At 39.0% G+C, this 21,991-nt stretch overlaps 1 protein-coding gene across 1 annotated transcript in view; it reads right to left on the reverse strand.

The window, feature by feature from the left end:
- The window catches only part of INPP4B (inositol polyphosphate-4-phosphatase type II B), a 305,271-nt gene that overhangs the window by 244,309 nt on the left and 38,971 nt on the right, over positions 1-21,991 (reverse strand). The window contains exon 5 of the mRNA XM_065404686.1: positions 21,861-21,977. Coding sequence (XP_065260758.1) covers positions 21,861-21,977 — 117 coding nt within the window. The remainder of the gene's footprint in view (positions 1-21,860; positions 21,978-21,991) is intronic.

The raw sequence follows: 21,991 nt of genomic DNA on the forward strand, positions 1-21,991 counted from the left end.
TAAATTCTTCTTGCAGTTTCAACTGAATATGATTTTCTTCTTTATTTCATACCTAAACTGTTGTGCAATGTTGCCATATGCTCTTAAAATGCATTACACCCTAGCAGTAGGGATCATATTTATCCTTCCCTCACTGTCACCCTATTCATCACTCTGCATCACAGCAAGTGGGAGAAAATGTCTAATGCATTGGAGGAAGCCAGGAGGAGATCACAGCAGCTGCTGACATTCTTTATTTGCAACTCTGCTCAGAGCTCCTGTACCTCCCAAGCCTTTGTCAGATCCAATAGTAAGTGAGCAAATTAGAGACAAAAGGTCAAATTTTATGCTAGCATAACTCTATTGCCAATGATTGAGTATGCTGTGGACATAAATGTAAAATAGAGTGAAATACTGCATGACATCAACTGTGTGGTTAATAAGGAATAATTAATATTCTGTTTTCTCTATGGGCTGCATTTTTTCTCTTCTTTCTAGCACTAGGCCTGCTTCCAGAGGTAATGCTCTGACTAGCTCTTTAAAGACAGACTTGTTGATCAGCTAATTGAATCTTGGGTAAGGATCCTTCCTTGTTTTCAGATCTTTGATTTTTAAAATAATCTCCAATATTTTTTTTAAGCAAAGTAGCAAAGTTAATTTCACTTATCTTGATAAACTAATTGTGCACACTTCCCAGGCTACAACAAAAGCCCAATGAAGGATGGTTTCCACTGAAACTTCCCCTCTGCAGGGAACCGGAGACCACAAAGTGAAGGCATCTTTCTCACAAAGCTAGCTGCATAAACTACTGTAGTATACTTGATTGAGGAAGCTCTAGATGACTATTAACTAACTTGCAGTTTCTCTTTTACAACAGTATTATTATTGTAAAGAGTGCATACCTCAACCCTGTATTTTGTTGATTTACCAAAGTAAAAAACTGAAACATTAACTAAATATTTGGGAGTAATTGCTAATTCTTTATAAAGGTTTCTCTAGAAGTTATTTTCAAACTCTGTATTCCAAAGTTGTGGGGTTTTGTATCAATAATGCTTGCCCTGTTCAACTTAGTTCCACTATTTTAGCCTAATTATGAACACCTTTTCAAGAGGAGAAACTTTGTATACCTGTATAGCCTAACAGTATCAACAGACTTTTACAGCACAAGACTGGCACAAATCAATTTATATTCCGTAGAAAAGAAATTCTTGGCATACTCAGATAAAAATGGGTAAAAATCAATATCTGGACATTACAGGATGTATTCAAATTCATTGAAAGACAGATAGTTTTTGGACTGAATTTATCTCCCATGGAAATGAATACAACAGATTCCAGAAAGAAAGAAGTTGGTCCAATAAAAGATATTACCTGATCTACCTTGTCTCTCTAATATCCTGGGACTGACACGGCTACAACTACACGACATACAAGTTCACATAATGACACACATCACCTACAAGATTTTGTCTTAAAACACATACACCACCACATACACAGAGTTCAGCCATTCCAGCTCAAATTGTGCCCAGCCTTGTGCAGGGAAGAAGGAAAGCGTACAAGGACCTATCCCCCCCACTTATGTGGACTGCAGTGACAACTGTATTCTTTTCACTCTAGGGAGTTTCAGGACCACACTTTGCCAGTGGGCCTCCATCCTCACTGGACCACGGAACGGGCTGTCTGAACCACAGTGAGCAGGTTGCACCAATCTTTAGGATGGTGCAGTCCATGCAGACTCAATGTGCAATGAGATGCTTGGTGACGTACCATGCTACCTTCTGCTCAAGCCACTTCCAAAATACCACATTTGGCCCTATGGTCTAAGAACATGTATGAACTATGCTTTCATGCTTGTAAATACGTAATGAGCACTACTACATACCATATTACTATCATGATAAAGGAGGGATGAGTCAGAGGTCAATATTGTCTTCCCTACACTGTATTCTTCTTTTCCTCTTTACAATTTTTTCTCTCTACCAAAATTTTTTAAAATGGGAAGGTAAAAGAATAAAAGGAAGCAACTAAAAATGACTGAATATTTATTTTTCAAATTTAAAAAAATATCTAACATTGCTCCAAAAGAGAGATATATTGTCATCTCCACAATCAGATATTTATCCATCAAAATCCCTGTGCACTGGTATAAGAATTTAGCTTTAATTCTCCAACATTCAGCCTGGAGCCAGTTTTTATGCCCAAATTATAAAATTCTGGGAATGGGAGTGTATAAAGGAAATGTTGATAGAGGCTTAACTTTAGTAAGTCTGCTCTCATTGCTGTAACAAACACTTTATTAATTTTTAATTTCCTTTATCCAGTGCTCCTATAGAACAAAGATTTAGAAGCAAAAAATTACATCATTTACAAATAGACTGTCACTTGGCTTCAGCAATGGAGATAAATGAAAACATATTTCATACATAATTTAAAAATATTTTAACATTAATAAAAAGTTTGTCAATATTTAAAAAATAGAGGTCTGATATGAGCCAACAGACCTGCGTTGATCTTTGCCTTAATCCTTTTATTAAAATGCTCTGGATATAAATACACTTCCTTTGCTAAATATTTATTATTGCTTCACCTGTCTCAAAATGAGAATGGACAGTATGTTGAAAAGTGCACTGAAAGGTTGTCCAGATGCACTGAACCTCCTATCAGTGGCCTGTATGCTCTGTTGAGTTTAATTTAAATGCCAACAAATATAAATATCCAGGACAATAGTATGAAGGGGTAATTGGGAATATAGTTCTACACTATACAATAATAATGGAACCTGGCCGTTCTTGTAATGAATTGTTAATTACACAACTTAGTAATACAATTGCCAAGTTGGAACAGAAGAATCCCATACTGAACTTCTCTACAACTGACAAGACATGACAGTGAGTTACAATATACATGAAGAACACAGAAATGTGAATATAATCTCAAAAGGATAGAGTACAAACACAGACACCCAACAATAAATGCCTTTTTATCACACTCAGGTATATATTGCATCATCCAAGGATACTGCAGACAATAGCAATGTGAGGGAAACTCCATACTTACATTAGTGACCTTTTGGAATATAGCAATGGTCTAGTGTCAGCTGAAATATTTTTGTGACGCACTTACAGCAACACTATTGACAACAGTAGCTCTCCCTATGCCATTGGACAGGCTAACTATAAACCCAAGAGATCCAAGCTTCCATCCCCAACCAAAGGTTTTCCTGGCTGACCAATGAATCTTCTAATTTTGCAGGGTTATTGAGCCCAATTATATTAAAAACAGGTTTTTGTCCTGGTTTCAAAACCCATCAGCCAGGTGACTGAACTCTCTTGGCAAAAATGCCTCCATACAGTATCTTAAAAGACCTTGAGACTTGCTGCCTCTGTGCTGGGACTAGCATCCAGACATTCTGTACCCCACAACAGCAGTCACACGGGGAGCCCCGCACACGTGATATTGGCATCCATGATGATCAATAGCTCCTGTTATGGTAAATCCAATCTGATTCAATATTTTAATGACTTTCTAATGTTTCCTGAATTGCGGATACAGCAGCTCTAGGAAGCCAAAAAACAAATACAAAAACGTGAACATATTTGTTGAGTTTACTTGAGTATTCAGCAGTTTCCATGAAGGTTGGTCCTCTCTTTTTTTAAAAGCAAATTTCTATTCACTTTCAATTAAGGATAAATTGCTGACTCGACATCCAGCTACTTTTCTAAGTACTGGAAACAAATTCAATTTTTTAAATTGACATTCTCTTAATGTTCTTATATTCACCATACACAGCTGTTCACATAAATAGGGTGACCATATGTCCCGTTTTGGCTGGGACAGTTCCTTTTTTTAAGCCCTATCCCGGCCATCTTGACTGTTTTGGCAAAAGTGGGCATTTGTCCCATTTGCTCTTGCCAACTTGATCTGTTGACAAGAGCAACGGGGACAAATGCCAACTTTTGTCAAAAAAGTGGGGTGCGGTGTGGAGGAATGTGCGGTGGGGTGAATACCAGCGACCTCAGCCTAGTGTGGGGGGCAGGGTTCCAACGACCCTAGCCATGCCAGGAGGGGAGGGGTCAGGAGGGCTTGGACCAGCCCTGGGCTATGTCCTGTTTTCTCTTTGGGAAACCTACCCATAAAGCACTTTTCAGAGTTAAGCTATACATAGATTCAATTCTTCCCTTGTAGAAATGCCACCAACTCTTGGAGAAAATACAGCTACTGCTAGAGTACAGGAAACTTATCACTTTCTGTTGTAAATGCCATTTTGAAGAATGATAAATATATTTATAACTGCCAGGAGAATTGCATTCAGCAGAACGTAATTGCTCAGTTTGGAATTTGGTCACACCTTCAAAGCTATCAGGACCTCAGCTTTACATATTACCTGGAACATAAATAACTCATAGAATTTATTTGGCATTTGAATTAGACATAAAATCATTCTCCTGAGCACTTACTCTGACAAAGTGCCAGCAGGTCCAAGAGACAGATCCTCAGATAGTAGATCAGGATAGCACCACTGAAGCCAATACATAAAGCAAAGGAGAAAGTCAATAGAGCCACGCCAATTTACATAGGCTAAGGATTTGCCCATCAGGCCCCATGGCATTTTACTTAAGAATAAAAACGTTAATCCCAGTGTTTTAGCCAAATTTTTAACTGACTAGCTATATTCTGCCAGACAAAAATTCCCTCTGTGGCTTAAACAAGGTATTTCTTCAGTTCGTACTTTACACATTTTTGCTGTTTGTTCATCAAACAATTGCTGCACTTACCCCCAGCAGTGGCAGCATTTCAATGCCAACTGAGCAATTCCTATATACAACATATAGGACCAAGTGCTCTGTCAATGTAAACCGGTGCACCTGCATTGCCTTCAAGGGAGTTGTGCCAATTTACACCAACAGGGAATTGTCTCAGAGCTTGCAAAGTACTTTGGCATATATTTTGATAATAGCACTGTACACAGGTGTAATGTACTGAGGCCGATACAGGCGTGCAAACATGCTATTTCCCACAGAGCACCTGCACACTGATTTAGTATTCAAACTTACCATCCTCCTGAGGTCTGCTTTGTTGTTAACTTATATAAAAATAAAACATCCAATTTCATCTCAATTTTCTTCTGAGTTTAGCTTGTTCCTAGGGTTTCTACTTTAAGGCCCCGCTAGCCCTACCCTCAGAAAGGCATTCTGGGCCGGATTCTTTATTGCCTTGCCCTTTGTGTAGTCATTTGTGCAAAAGCTAGTGAAAAATGGGTGCAAAGAACTTACCACTGATGTGAGTGAGTGGAGATTCCTGCTTTGTAGAACTTTACATCTACTTTGCACAGTGTAAATAACGACACAAGGTGCAAGGCAGTAGAGAATAACAGCCATAATTCAACAGGCATTCAGATCACCAAAACTTAATTATGTCCTCCAGCCTCAGTAAGAACTATGCACTGCTCCCATGCTTATCTTAAATTTCTAAAGACTTTTTATGCATCATTAACCCTTCAGACATACAGGACAGTAACATACTACGTGCCTCAGTTTCCCCCTCAATAAAATAGGAAAAAATTATGAGGGTTATTTTATTAATTAATACTGATAAAGCCTTTCAAGAGCCTCAGATGAGGCATTACAGAAATGCAAAATATTAACATTACTGCTCTGAGGCAGCTGCAGCAGAGGAGTTCCCAATGTAGCTTTACCCACAAAAGGGGACTCCACAAGTGGCCACACATGCTACATGAGCAAACATGCTTATGGCATATTTCCAGGAGTTCAGTGACATTCCATCCATTGTATCTGTTATCAAGTGCTACAGGGATGTTTTATTTATTACATTTTAAAGGAGATTTTGTTTTCCAAACATTTTATAGAAGGCATGCAAAGGGCCTAATAAAAATAATAAGCACCAAATGTTGCTCTTCCACTCAAGCAACCAGTCCCAATGAATTTAATAGTATTTGCTTAAGCAGAGTGAATAAGATTTGCCTTAAAATTTTAGCATAGGCTAATCTGGGGGAACTATCAACCTCAAAATCCATTTAAAAATAATAAGGAAAACAACTAAGACTATTCCTTGCACAATTAAATGGGGGCAATTAGAGCAACAATGTACCACTGTTAATATCTCAGATAACTGTCAGAAAACGTGGGCATTTCTATTAGGACCTGGCAACAGAACTGGAATCTGCTGCTACTAGAATGTATCAGTGCCTCTGTCAACATCAGAGTACAGACTGAAATCAACTGAGAGTCTAAATGGAGACAGGGAGAAATTATACACAAAAATATAGTTGTGTTTATTTATGTCTGTGGAGATAATTTAATGATAATAAAAAGTATATATAGCTAATGACCTAAGAAAATTCAGCAAAATAAAAACAGTGGCATTCTTAGCTTTTAGAAAATCCGGTACGTTTTAGATTACAATCTTTATACCCAGAGTTAAAAGTATGAACCTTCTCACAATTTGTGCAGGATTTCACTTGAAACTACATGGAACATTTATTTCAGATGTGGGGATTCACCAGTTAAATGCAATATGCATTCACTATATTAATCGTTTCATAGAGCAACTCATTACAATGCATGTGCACAGCAAATGCAGCAAGGTTCATTGATACATAACACCACACACTTAACTGTATATCATACATTTATTTACTGAATAAATTTTTATTTTAAAAGTTATCATCAAAACATTTGGTAATGGATGTCTTCTTCATATTAATGTTAGCAAAAGCAATCCATTTTTTCCAGTTACTCGGTGTGATTTCCCTGACCTTGCTTCCTGATTATACAAATTATACAATATTACATTAAATTCAACAGTAATAAAAAATGTCATCCTTCTCCCCCCTCCCCCAATAGAGAGATAACTGTACATTTTTTGGTGAAATATTAAAGGCTAAATGGCTCTAATAAAATGTTGTAGGCAGTCTTTCATAGTTCCTAGGACTCATTAATTAGGAATGTGCACCAGCCAAAAAGATATAAATCACGTGAATGAGCAACCACAAATAAAGTGTTGTACAATTACCTGAAATTACTACATTGGTGTTAGGTAGGCAAAATGTAATTCACCATTCTTTGTATAGCTAAGTATTATTTCTTTAGAGTGTCACAGGCAAGAAAAGAAATTATTTGCACAATTCAGCACATTGTGCATATTGATAATATTGGTATACACCAGTCTGCTTTCTTCAAGGAAAACAAAAACACATGGCAAATTATGCAGAACATTAGCAATCACCATAACAATCCCAGGTTCAATGTTTTTTATAGAATAATATTTAATTTGATTTTTTGGCACCTTTCACACTTAAAGTATCCTACAAGGCTTTATACAAAGTATTGAATTCAGCACTGATAGAGCAGTACTATGGGAGCAAATGGAGCTCCACAGCAGCTAACACAGCCTTGGGCAGTGGGTGGGTCTACAGAAGGTATAATCATTAATCCACTCTGGAGTAATACAGAAATTTAAGAGAAAAGACCTGTCTTGTTCATTTTACCTGAGCTGTGTCACTCCAGTCCTTGATGCTTCTCTTTGTACCTCTCCTTCTGCACTCAAGCTAGAACTGCCTGTTTTACTGTAAATTTGAGGCATGATATCTAATCTGATGAGACTCCTGGGTTCTAATCCCTGTTCTGACAATGACTTCTTCAGTTGCCTTAGAGAAGTCATTTACTTTGTCTGCCAGCTATTCATAGAGGTGTTGGGATTTATAACATACTCTGAAGATATAAGGGCCTCTACAAGTGCTAAGTATACTGTTATTCTCACTACCATTAACTGGAGAGGACTGAAGGACTGGGAAGTAGGAGACCTGGGTCCTATTCCCAACAGCTTTGCTACATGACCTAGGCAAGTGAATTAGGGCCTGATTTTCAAAGCAGACCTCAATTTTTGTAGGCTTATATTTCTGTACACTATGAATTGTTACCAGAAAGTATCAATATATTTTCAATCAATAGATGTTAATTTATGGGATAATGCATTGTAGATGAAAAGCTGCTTTCAAAAATGTATATATTTTGCTTTATAAAAGAGACTCAAGCCTAGGCAGTGGGTGGGCCACATGGTCCAAGGAGTTTCCTGGGGTCTAACAACAAATGCAGGGGCATGCCGGTTGATTTGAATGAAGCTGAGTGTCTGTTTTTGAGAGAGAAGCATCAGAAACATCACAAAAGTTAAACAGAAAAGGCAGCAAGGAAGCCCCAGACACAGCTGGAGAGGCATTTTTCCATGACTTTGAGAAAACACTGAAAGGAGAGCTTTGGGATAGAATGCTGACTAGAAAGAGATTTGGAGCAATGCAAAACTTTCTCCTGCTGTTTGATTCCTATTGTGTTCAGAGAAAAAAAGACTATGTATGTTCTTTGTAAATAAACAGGACTGAATTGAAGAAATACTTGACTTTCATCACCAATTTCTCTTCCTAATGGAAACAACCTGCAAGACCTCAAACTTTGGCTACCTGCTCAGGTCAAAAGGCTTAACAATAATTTTGTCCAAACTACAAAGCTCCCTAACATGCTTCCCAAGAGAAGTACCGTTGAATACTGATACATGGGCTGAAGGATTCTACACAAGATAGCACTTGTAAGAGTAGCTGCAGGTAGAACGCACTGCACTAATTCTAGCTAGAGGTGACATAGATAACTATAGCAAGTTCTTCATCTAAAACAAAAGGTTACAACCTTTCCGCCAAGCACAGAGGGAAAAATATATTCTTGGCCTCTGTATGTACTTGGACATCCAAAAAGCTTAGCATACACAGGAAAGCAAGTTGCAGACCAAATGACAAAAGGAGAGCAAATTCCCTCAATCAAGATAGCTGATACATTCTCTTCCATTCCCTGTAATTTTCTCCCCCATGCCTTCAACGTCATCTCAGCTTTATCCAAACTGAATCTAAAAAAACATGCAGACATCTAAACTTCTTGATGTCTTGATTAGACATTAGAAAAGCTGCACCAACGGGGTTTAATGAAATGGAGCTTTTTGTCATCTGCACACTGAAAGCATAGTAGTTCACAACACTTCACAAACATGTTAAACCACAGGGGTAAGAAAATGAAGTCCTGTGGTAGTCCCACGTGAGAACGCTCTTGGGGCAGATCAGATACTACGCTAATGGGTCCTCAGGAAGGAAAGAACAGAGACACTCATGAGTAATTATAACTATCCCTGATTAAGTTCACAATGCCTCATAATTACTACTATTGAAGACTACTACTGATAAATCTAAAACAATGAGCATGAACAATTTCTTTGTCCAGCATGCGAAGATCACTGACTAGTGAGACCAATGCGGTCTCTCTTTTCATACCCAAATCTAACATTAGAATGGACAGAAGTCGGACAGAAGTTAGGACCCCAGAAACTGCTAGCGTTTCCTCATCACAACTGTCTTAATTAGGTTTTCAAAAAAAGGGACATTCCGTATAGGGGCATTCTTGAGTAAGGGCCTAGCAATTGCTTATTTTTGAGAAGCCATCCGGTTACCCTCCTGAAGGGAGGGACTGAGAATCTGTCGAAATAACAGACCCAGGATTCCAGGCTGGATTTCACCAGCTAAGGTTATGGATCAAAATCCAAGCTGTAACTCAAGCTCTCTGAGGATCTCAGTGAGACACTGGCTGAAGCTAAGTCTAAATCAGACATTTATTCATGACTTAACTTTCCTCTAGTAACTTTAACATTTAATCACCTTTAGTGTATTTTGGACTCCTTATATCACCTGAAATGAATTCAGCACAAACATCTGGTTGTACCAATGGCTATCTGGATTAAAAAATCCACTGTAGGGAAATATTTGTCCCCCTCAGATCAACTATACACTTCTGCACTTTGGAGTTAGGGTTTGCTTTAATAAATCTGTCATCTTTCTCTGACCAGAAAGAGTATAATCTATACTCAAAAAGAGTATAATTAAATACAGTTTAAGAGGGATCCTGGACCAGGAAAGACAAGGATATCAGCAACAATTAGCCTATTTCCAGCAAATAAAAAAAAACTTCCTCAAGATAGAGGTGTGATTACACTGCTCTACAGCCAAAATGCTTCTGAAATAAATGTAGTCAAACTTTACTAATTCTGGGTCACTGAGAACGAAAATGATGCTTAAAATTGTTGATTGGCTCTAGTTTTCAAGATATGCTATTGGGTCAGTATATACGACCCTTGACTTGGGAATGGCGGAGGATAAGTGAGTTATAAAGGGAAGGGATCTCAATTTAAACCAGAAATGACTAAAATACATCTTTGACTGGATCTATGAATAAATCTATGACTGGGTTTGGACAGTACTTGCTTTTTAGGCAAAACAATGAATGATGCAATCTGAAGCTGATATTGCGTCATACATGATATGAATTGCATCATGTTATTCCTAGAAGTCATGGATGATGCAATCCTAACGAAGCTTACATCACTCTGCGGAACAAATTGCCCTATATTAGCTCTAGAAATCATACAGTGTCGTGCTCTCTTATTTGTCAGTGTTTGATTTTGCAAAGGGACACATTTCTGTTTAGCCAAAGTGAGCAGAGATGCCTCGTACTTGTGTGAACAGTGCAGTTAACTTCTGCTATGTTTGTGGTGAAGTGACTTTTGCATCACAAAAGCGCAGTATAACCACTATGGTTAAGAAAGCCTATCACCTTTATTTTGGCTGCAAAATTGGAGATCAGGACAAGAGGTGGGCCCCACACATATGCTGCAACACTTGTGCAACAAATCTTCGCCAGTGGTTGAACAGGAAAAGGAATTCTATGCCTTTTGCAGTGCCAATGATTTGGAGAGAGCCAACAGATCATACCAGCAATTGTTACTTCTGCATGGTGCCTCCAGTTGGGAAAGGTGTATCAAAGAAGAAAAAGTGGACTGTGCATTATCCAAACATTCCGTCAGCTATACGCCCAGTACCCCACGGAGAAGGACTGCCGGTTCCTGATGCACCAGAATCATTCTCACTTGAGTCAGATGAGGAAGAGGAAGAGGATGAAACTTCTGGTCCTGAACCATCAATGTCACAGGACCCACATTTTCTCCCATCCTCCTCCTCTGAACCACACCTCATAACACAAGGTGAACTGAATGACCTTGTCAGGGATTTGGAACTACCCAAGAGTAAGGCAGAGCTGTTGGGCTCCAGACTACAGCAGTGGAATCTCCTGGCAGGTGATGTTAGGGTTTCCATGTTCCGTGACCGTCAAAAGGATCTTGTCCCATTCTTCTTCATGGAAGGTGATCTTGTAGCCTGCAACAACATCGATGGTGTGATGGCAGCCCTCAACATCGTTCACGATCCAGATGAGTGGAGACTGTTCATTGATTCATCGAAGACGAGACTTAAAGCTGTTTTACTGCATAATGGCAATGTTTTGCCATCAATTCCAGTTGGTCATGCAGTCCATATGAAGGAAACCTATGACAACATGAAACAACTTTTGAGGTGCATAAACTATGACCAACATCAGTGGCAGCTTTGTGGCTATTTGAAGGTTGTTGCTCTCTTGCTTGGTCTGCAGACTGGATACACAAAGTACTGCTGTTTTCTCTGCGAATGGGATAGTCGTGCAAGAGATTCCCACTACATCAAGAAAGATTGGCCAGTCCGACAGTCATTGGAGCCTGGGAGGAAAAGTGTTCAGCATCCACCACTTGTTGAATCAAGGAAGATTTTGTTACCACCCTTACACATCAAGCTGGGTCTGATGAAGAACTTTGTCAAGGCCATTGACAAAACACAAGCAGCTTTCAAGTACCTCCGTGGAAAATTTCCAAGGTTAAGTGAAGCTAAGATAAAGGAAGGTGTCTTTGTTGGTCCTCAGATTCGTGAACGTCTTCGAGATGATGCATTTGACCATGCACTGCGTGGCAAGGAAAAGACGGCATGGAAAGCCTTCCAGTTAGTGGCAATAAATTTTCTCGGAAACAACAAGGCAGACAACTACAGGTTGTTGGTGGAAAACCTCCTCAAGGCATACAAAAGCCTTGGTTGCAACATGTCACTAAAGATACATTTTTTGCACTCTCATCTAGATTTTTTTCCACCGAACTGCGGAGCAGTGAGCGACGAGCACGGCGAGCGATTTCACCAGGACATTGCAACAATGGAGAAATGCTATCAGGGCAAATGGAGCCCATCAATGATTGCAGACTATTGCTGGACAGTGACAAGAGATGCTCCATTTAATGAATACAAGAGACAAGCCAAGAAGCGCTGAGTAGACACTGAATAGGACTAAACTATGTACATAATAGTTTTTTGCCGTTTGTTTCATGATAAATTTTATTTATATAACCCTTTTGCTGATTTTTAAAGTGTTACATAAACAGGACAGGTGAAATATTGTCATGTAAAGCAACCATAAACACATGAAAAGACCTAGGTTTACAATTTATGATTAAAACTCTATTATCTACACAATATACATAGACATAAAATGTAAAAACTTAAATATCTTAGAAACAATAGCCAATCAGTTGTTTTAATTGTCATATTTGAATTCAGCACATCAAAATACATAATAAATAGCACATTTTATCTCTGAAGCAGACGACTTCTCAAAAATTGTAGACCAGTGTTATAAATACATATTTGTCATTTGAGAATGTTAATAGATATTTAAATATTGACTTTTCACGGTGTATCCTCTATACAGATAAAGATACACACGCCACCTCTTCTAGATTTAAACTATAAGCCACACGATCCCAACTATCCCACATTTTATTCACTGAACTATGTATCACTTTCTAGTCACTGTGCATGTGCCACCTGAAAGTGGAGCCTACTCCAGTACATGAAATATAAGTAGAGCTAACAGTATATACATCTCACCCATAATTTTCCTAGGTATTTGGGGGCTATAATGCAGAAATGGGTAGAATACAGTGGGTTGGACTGAGAGCTACTCTTATCATCATTGAGCTGTTAATAGCTAGGGTGGTGGTCATGTACAGCTAGCTTTATTTATTTTTACAGAAACATATTGTTATGATCATTTTAATGTTGTAAAATCACCAAAGGTTAATTATCCAAAGCACATGAATGACTTAGGATCCCTAAGTCCTATTGACTTTCAGTCAGATTTAGACTCCTAAGCGCTTGTCTACATGGGGGGAAAAAAACCATGGAATAACTAGTGCGAAATAGGTAGTGCTGATTAGCTATTCTGCATTAGATCCCCATGGGGATGCTCTTACTCTCCACTAAGAGTACAGCTTTGGAAGTGGATTAATCTAAACTGCACAAAGGCACTCTTAGGGCATGTCTAGATTAACACTTAGTGCACAGCAAGCTGCAGTGTAAATCTACAACATTCCAGCATGCCGCGCACTAAATGTCCAAGTGGAACCTGGTGCTATGCACTAAACGTTCCCTTGTGTTCTTTAATTTGCTCCACTTAGAAACAGGAGTAAGTCAGTGTGCACTAGGGAACATTTAGTGTGCACCAGCAGAGTCCACAGGGACACTAAGTGCACTGTAGATTTACACCCCACCTTGCCACACACTAACTGGTTGTCTAGACCAGCCCTTAATAAGAGTGTCCACATGGGAAGTTAATGTTGAATAGCGTTAGAACTTTAAAGTCAGACCCCTAGGTATTTTACATTAACTTCCCCGGGACTAGACAAGTCCTCAGACACTTTTGAAAGTGAGAATTAGGCTCCTAAGTCACTTAGGATAATATTTTCAGAATTACTTAAGTATTTACATAAGATAGATGCTATAAAAACTGAAATAAATGCATAAATATTAGACTCTGTATACAGGCCATAAACATGTTCTTCTCTGCACCTACCACTGCTTTATGGTCATCACTGCTGCCTGCTTGTGTCTTACCCTTCACAAACAGTTCATAAAACAACATACTAAAAAGTGAAAGTTTTTTCACTTTTGGCTTCCATGATCCGTTCTATTCATAGTCAGAAAACAAAACAAAAAGATCAGCTCCATAATCAGAGCAAGCGTAGAGAATTTCAACCAAGAGTGGTTTACTGAATACTTCTTCTCAGGAAGAGAAAACCCTATATTATATCACAATTGTCATTTGCTGGCTTGACTTTTTAACAACTATTCACCCACTGGTATACAATTTCAGATGCAAATGTATCTGTGATTGTAAAAAATGTAATTATTTCTGAGAGAGACATAGTGGGAAAAAGAACTGCATACTAGTTTGTTTTAATTTACCGTTTTCTACTTTCAGAAATTTATAATCCAATACTTTAGACGACAACTAGCCTGCATGTTCAAAATGGTCCCAGCTTCTTACTTTTGCAAGAATAAAGCAATCGCTGAATTCCAGACTCTTCCAGCCATTCAGAATATGATTGTTTTTATCCTTTCAAAGTCTAAAAATACTTTATATTAGATTGTAAATTTTTGGCTGTTCTAACTGAAGAGCTGAGTTCTGAACATATAAATTCTAGTTTTTCCTCTATATTGTGTGGATTTATGCCCTTTTGTAAAAGCAGGAGATGTTTGAGAAGATAAATACAATAACAACATTTGACCTTTCATGGTGCTAAAGAATTCAGATCATAAATCTCAAAGAAATGGAAAAAATATTCATTAGGAAAATTGTTAAAATTATTTCCTTTTGTCTACAATTGGTTTTTGGGGAAAAAATGGAAAATGGAAATACCCTTATGAAGAATAAAAGAGAACATATGATGCTAAAACAAAAAGTAGCATTTAACTGGATACTTACAATTGCTTCTTTTTGGTTTCACACACATGCTTTGGCTGTGAATACAGAAGGTAATAGCAACACATTTTCTCTGTAAACAGGCCCTTTTTAAAAGAAAAGTTGTATGTCTTAACTCCTCAGGGACCTGTTGCGATTTGACAAATATACAAAATATCAAGAATGAACTGGACACAATCCAAGGCCTTGACCCTTCAAAGGACCTGCGGGGCCACAATGTCCACTGGGAATTTGAAGCATTCAGCACATCAACAAGGGAGCTCAGCAACTTGAAGGACTGAACTCCAGATAATTAGACTCCCATCAAAGGAGTCCAAAAGAAAAAAATGGAATTTTCTTTAGGAAAAAACATTTATTTAACCCTTTTCTCCTCCTTTCACCAATGGACATTGTCCCTCATTTATCACTGCCTGTGGCCTGGGACCATTTGGGGCCTGATCCAAAGCTCATTGAAGTCAATAGAAATACTCTGACCTCAATGGGTTTGGATCAGATCGTTGGCCAACATGTAAATACCGTTCTGGTTTTTAGCTATAATCACTACAGATTGAAACACTTAATTATGAAGACATCAGTAATGATTTCCTCATGTGTCAGCTCCTTTTGGTAACCTTTTAAATTTCTAGTCAATTTCTATAAGACTTTCCTATAATTTACTCAGGAAGAAGTGTAAGGTATCAGCAATTCATGATGCCGTTTTTGGTAAGTACACATATCATATCACCAAGGAAATCTCCCAAATGTCTGCAATGTCTAGACTTGTTTGAACAGAGCTGCGTACAATTGGGTCAAATCCAAACAAGATCCAGGTGGAGAGTGTTATGCTCTTTTGGGAGCCTCAACGTGAGAATTATCTGCCTTACTCTTTTACAGATAATTAAAATGAAGCTTTTTTAAAAAAACTAATATTCTTCTTTAAAAGAGCACGAACTTTTGTGCCTACCAACTTCAATACTTCTTGCAGTTTAAAAAAATAAATAAACTTTTCTGTGAATGTGTTTTCACAAAAGTGAGGAACGAATAGCAATTGCTAGAGGCAGGCATAGTTCAGGCAGGTGATGTGCAAGCTTTCACATACATCTCTGCTAATGCGTTTCAAATCCTGATCTGCAGCATCTCTGGTATTCCAGCCTTGGGCCTCTTTAGCAGAGATAGCAAATTGTGCCAAAGTGTGTGGTGGTTTTGTGATATAGATCAAAGCCCACTAGGGAACATGGAATACTGTCAGTTTGGATTTGCCTCCAAAATTGACTTATCTTAAAATGCCTCTTATACCATAGAAGTTCTTCATTTCCAATTACCCCAATGCAATTCATTATTAAAAGGGATATTTGTAATGGCAAGAAATTAAAAATAAAAACAAATGAATGACAACTTCTTGTGTCTTTTAATTCAAATTGTGACTATTTACTGGGAGATTGAGACATGAAGAGCCACAATGAGAAAGAACAGCTAAAGCAGGGTTACCATATTTAAAAAATAAAAAAAGAGGACACTCCACGGGCCCTGGCCCCTCCCCTTTCCCACCCCCACCCCCGCCCCCGCCCCAACTCCGCCCCTTCCCCAAAGTCCCCGCCCTAACTCCCCCTCCTCCCTCCCAGCCACGTGAAAAGGGCTGCCCCAGCGCTACCGGCTTCACGGTTTGCCGGGCAGCCCCCAGACCCTGCGCCCCCGGCCAGCGCTTCCCCAGCGCAGCTGGAGCCCGGGAGGGGAAGCGCCCAGCCGGGGGCGCAGGGTCTGGAGGCTGCCCGGCAAACCGTGAAGCCGGTAGCGCTCGGGCTTCGGGCAGCCCCCATGCCTCCGGACCCTGCGCCCCCGGCCGGGCACTTCCCCTCCCGGGCTCCGGCGGCTGTGCTCCTCCCCTGACTCTTCAGCTCTGTTTAAGAGCTGAGCTGCCCGAGCACTGCGGCTTCGGGCAGCCCCCATGCCGCTGGGCACTTCCCCTCCCGGGCTCCAGCTGCTCTGCTCCTCCCCTGACTCTTCGGCTCTGTTTAAGAGCCAAGCTGCCCGAGCGCTACCGGCTTCGGGCAGCCCCCTTGCCTCTGGACCCTGCGCCGCCGGAGCAGAGCAGCTGGAGCCCGGGAGGGGAAGTGCCCGGCCGGTATTTTTCCCGGACATGTTCGGCTTTTTGGCAATTCCCCCCGGACGGGGGTTTGATTACCAAAAAGCCGGACATGTCCGGGAAAAACCGGACGTATGGTAACCCTAGCTAAAGGCAAATAATTTTTTCGCCTAAACAAGCTGATATTGCCCTTTTAAAATATGCTTTACAATCAGAAACATATTTTTCCCAGTTTCCCATTAAAGTTGCTTAATAATTTGATTTATTTTTATTTGTTGCTGTAAATAATAAACGGAGGTGTTGAGATAAAAGAAATGAGAGATTCAAGTCAGGTGGAATGTGCTATGTCCTATTTGCCTTGTATGCTTCCTGTTTCTTATTGCTCTGGGAATGCAACCTTAGGATGGCTGTTTGTATTTTACAAGCCCCTCATTAATTCCAGTTGTTGAGTCTATCCAAAAAGGGTTATTTCAGCATGCCAGCATTTAATTACTGCACAAAATTCACAGGTTCACTTAGATTTAATCCCAGAATACATAAAGTTCCTCCTTTTGAAGTTTTACATAGATTTTATACTTCCAAATGTTTTTGAAGAATGAGAAGAGTGTGACCTCACCACATGTACATTTTATAAATAAATGAATATGGGGTTTGGAAACAAGGCTATGTAAATATTAACAGACAATTAAAAATATTCTGTGGGCTAGAATATTCTGTTCCTCCCCTTCTCTGGGCCTGGAACTCTCCACAAAAATTCCTTTGCAGAGATTCCCACAGCATCCTGTTGAACGATGAGCGTAAACACCATTGGATCTCCTCCACTGCTGGTAGATCCCTTGGATCCACAGAAGGCCAGGCCTCGTATACATGTGCACACTGCCTTCCAGTGGGCCCCCAGAAGTATGGCTCCAGTTCAGACATGCTGTCAGGGTCTACCTGTTGAACTGCAGTCCCCAAGTTCCTTGACTTTGTATAACTTTTTCCAGGTAACTTCTGCAGTACCAGAGGTGGGATGAGAGGCATCCCTTCTGGCCTCAGACCTCCTCCTCTCCATCTCCTCCTGGATGAGGAGCCTCTGCAGGGGCCAGAGACTGGAGCACCATGCTGCAGAAGCTCCTGAGCCTCCCATTCCTGGGGAGAAGTTCAGATCCAGATCCAGATCCATGTGTTGAAGGTCCTCTCCACATGCAGGTCAGGAGGATATCTCCCAGCCCCATAACATGTCTTACTTATTCTCCATAGCACTTTTCTTCCAAGTCTCTCATAGCATTTTAAAAACAAGGTAAGTAGATGTGATTTTACCCATTGCACAGATGGGAAGTTTGAGGAAATGAAAGGTTAAGTCACTTGCATAAAATCACACCAGTGAAGCAAGTCAGCAGCAGAGCTAGGAACAGAAGAACCCCTTATAAAAAGTTTGGGACAGTAACTACAGAATCAATACAGTATTTTTAATTTTGATATGAGTAGGATTCCTGACTCAGTCTAATAACTAGACATGCTCTCTTCCCAGCTGTAATGTACATTAATGTGTTTCACACCTTCTATTTTCTGCAGCTCTGCTGGGCATATGATAGTATTATCTGACTAGCGCTATACAGTATTTCTGAAAAGAATGAATCCCTTTCAGCATTAAAATTTACTAGACCAACTTGTGCAAACATGGACATGCTATCCTGAAATCCATTAAAAAACCTTTCCTAAAGTTAAGAATTGTATGCCTATATTAAAAGGGAAAACCCAGTAGTTTAAACACTGCATATTATGCCTTTCTAGTACAATGATCTATAGAACAGCTGCAACCCAAACATTAAGACAAAACTCAACTATCAAATCTTAAAGACAGTCTGACTTAAGTCAGTGAAACATAAATAAACTGGCTTATGGCAATATGGAAAGAAAATCTTTGTGATGTGGAAACACATGTCACTGTACATTTTTCAGAATGTGGCAGCAGCCAGTGCCTTGTATGCATGGCTTCGCTTGCTAAATTTAAAATTACAGCTTTTGAATTTCAGTGTTAACCTGAACACATTGTATTAACTTCTTTATTCCAGCTACATATTCAAAGTAAAGTAGAAATAGCCTTATTTTTATTGAAATTTCCATTTGTATGAAAACCATCATTAACAAAATATTCTTCCTAACCTAGGCCTTTTAAACAACAAAGGTTCTGTTTCATTATATTAAAAAGTTATGATTATAGAAAATGTCACACAGCCAACATGCAATTGTGGCCAACATAATAGACAGATGCACACAAAAATGTAAAAAAGTGTGGCTAGAATACTCAGCGTGTCAAGTACAATAAATGTGGTACCAGCTGCACAGTACTTAAATATAATTAAACTGCACTTGTTATATAAATGCAAGTTAAATGGCAGGCCAGAGAGAAGTTAACTGTCTGCTTTCTGATTCAGGAACACAGACTTTGCAGGGATAATCTCCGAATTTTTTGAGTCAACTGTTCAAAAAGGGCAACTATAACAGCACACTCCAAATAATTCTGATATTCTCACTATAGGAGCACCCTCTGTCTTCAATGTGACTACTTATGTGAACAAAATTTGACTGGCAGTTTTTGAATTATGCTAGAAACCAAGAGAGTTTGAAAATGAGAGCCAACATCTATTTTGATAGAATGAGGGGTTGGGCAAAATAAATGAAAATTCTCCCATCCATTTAGCTCTGAAAGTTAAATCCCAACACTCAACAAACTTTAATACATGCCAAATGTATCTTATTTTAACTATTTCAGCCTCAACTGAAGTAGAGGAGAAACAACAAAAGAATAACTAAGATGGTTCAGGATAGCAGTTTTGGTTTTTGTTCTTCCAACTATCTGGTCTGAAAATCAACTTTGTTCATTGATGGATGCAAACATGATCACCTCTGCTTTGTGCCATGTAGAAGTACAGACAAATCATTAATTTTTTTTCTAGCTTATTTACCAGCATGTAAGTAAGTTTCCAGTCATTCTGGGACCTTAAGACACATTGTGGGTGGTCCACACTATGAAGATTCAGATATGATACATCTCACAACTTATTTATTTTTTGTAATGTTGACCCCCAGTTGTAATAATGTAGGTTACAACTGCTACATATATTCGTAACATATAATGTTTTTAAAATAGCAATTTAGTAGGAATGAAATGTGGTTCTACATGAATGTCATATGGTCTATGAAATTAAAAACCTATGGAATTTAAGAAAGAGAAAGAATTTCTCTGAACTATCCTGTAGAATTCTACAGCACAGAGAAGTATTGAATTCTATGGACTCGTTTTAAAAAACATGGACTAGTTATCAAGTGATGTTAATTATATGGGCTAGATTGTGCACTCTGCCCTGCATAAAGGGTAGCATATAGCTGTGTCACTCAAGGAGCGGTGCAGGGAAAGCACTGTGCCCATACCAGCAGCCGATTATTACTACCCACCATACTGACTCAGCCACTCTGTCTAGCGCGCTGATGAGGAAAAGGCATAGTCAAGGCTCTACTACCCAATCCTCATCCCTCCCTGTCCACTTCTCACCCACGTCTTCAGAGAGGATGACAGTGGTACTGATTGGGAAATAGCAGGAACACCATTTATTCCCCTTTACGCAGTGCTTAATCTGCAATGAAAGAGGAGTTGGAGCTCAAGCTATTTTTTTTAACATTTGTAACTGATGCAGCAAGCCCAGATTTCTGTGCCCAATCTGTAAAAAACCCTTTAACTGTTTATGTTAAATTAATACTTCAATTTTATAAATCATTATATTGGTTCAATATCTTTAATATATTAGAAATAACTTTAGAACATAAGAACGGTCATACTGGGACAGTCCATATGGCCCAGTATCCTGTCTTCTGACAGTGGCCAATGCCAGGTGCTTCAGAGGGAGTGAACAGAACAAGTAATCATCAAGTGATCCATCCCCTGTTGTCCATTCCCAGCTTCTGGCAAACAGAGGCTAGGGACACCATCCCTGCCCATCCTAGCTAATAACCATTGATGGACCTATCCTTCATACACTTATCTGGTTCTTTTTTGAATCCTGTTATCCCTGAACCTTGATCCATGAAATCTATACAGATACAACAAATTCCAAACACCATTTTTAAAATACACCCCACATTCAAAAGAAAACAGATCTTTAGGGGCCAAAACTCTTCCCAGCTATTCTGTTGGATCTAACTGAATTTACATGTGTAGAAACAACTAACATCACTCTCTTTCTTTTTAAGGAAAAACCTATGCACATGAGTACTTCATTCATGTGAGTAACTCCTGTGGCACCATCAGGATATAGTTAAGTTGTATTTTTATTTTCTACCTGAGGACTCTAGATAATGAACTTGGGTACTGTTGTTACTATACATCAGCTTGTACAACCCTTACTCATATTAGTGATTAATTACTCACATAAGCAGTTCCACTGATTTCAATAATCTATTCATGCAAGTAACCGCTCACAGCATAAAGGGTTCTCAATCTGGTCCTATAGGATTTAATTTAGATTTTCCTGTGTCATACAGTATGTCTTGTACCCTTCACTATTGATCACAATGGTAGTGCTGGGGGAGATACAGATATCAATATGCAAAATATTAAACCAAAATGTGATTATCCATTACCTTTCTTAAACCTCATATAACAGGCTTTACTATTGTTTTATGTTTTACATGACTAGTATTATATGATCAGTAACAATAATCTTTCCAGAAATATTATTTACAGTCTTATTATCTCAATCTATTCCATATGTTCTCTGCCAGCAATAAAAAAGGCACACAATAGTAACCTTTTCTTCCCCAGAAATACCTACACAGTTTCATAGAACAAGTCAAACAACAGTACATGGTCCATCTGAAGGGGGGGGGGGGGGGAAAGAGGAACATTCCTGTCAATTTCTCTCCACTTTTCTAACCATCATGAAAAATATGTAAGTATATTTTTAGAAATAAAGCAAAAGCAACTCTGAGTAATCAACATATATAGTCTTCAGTTTCCAATGTTACTAAAAAGGGGGGAGGGGGAAGAGAGGAAGCAAACATTATGAGAAAAAGTCTGAATAATATTTAGGCAAGAAAAGGAGCTAGATACTTACTGTGTCCTGAGATTTATCTTTGACATCATAGACGGTTAGTTTTATTTTAGTCTCTTCATAGATAGGATATTCCGGTGGGAATGTCACACCAGTCAAAAACAGTGGGTCTCTTGTTCCCTGTATAGCACAAG

The sequence above is a fragment of the Emys orbicularis genome, chromosome 5, assembly GCF_028017835.1.
Source record: "Emys orbicularis isolate rEmyOrb1 chromosome 5, rEmyOrb1.hap1, whole genome shotgun sequence".
In the NCBI taxonomy this organism is placed as follows: Eukaryota; Metazoa; Chordata; order Testudines; family Emydidae; genus Emys; species Emys orbicularis.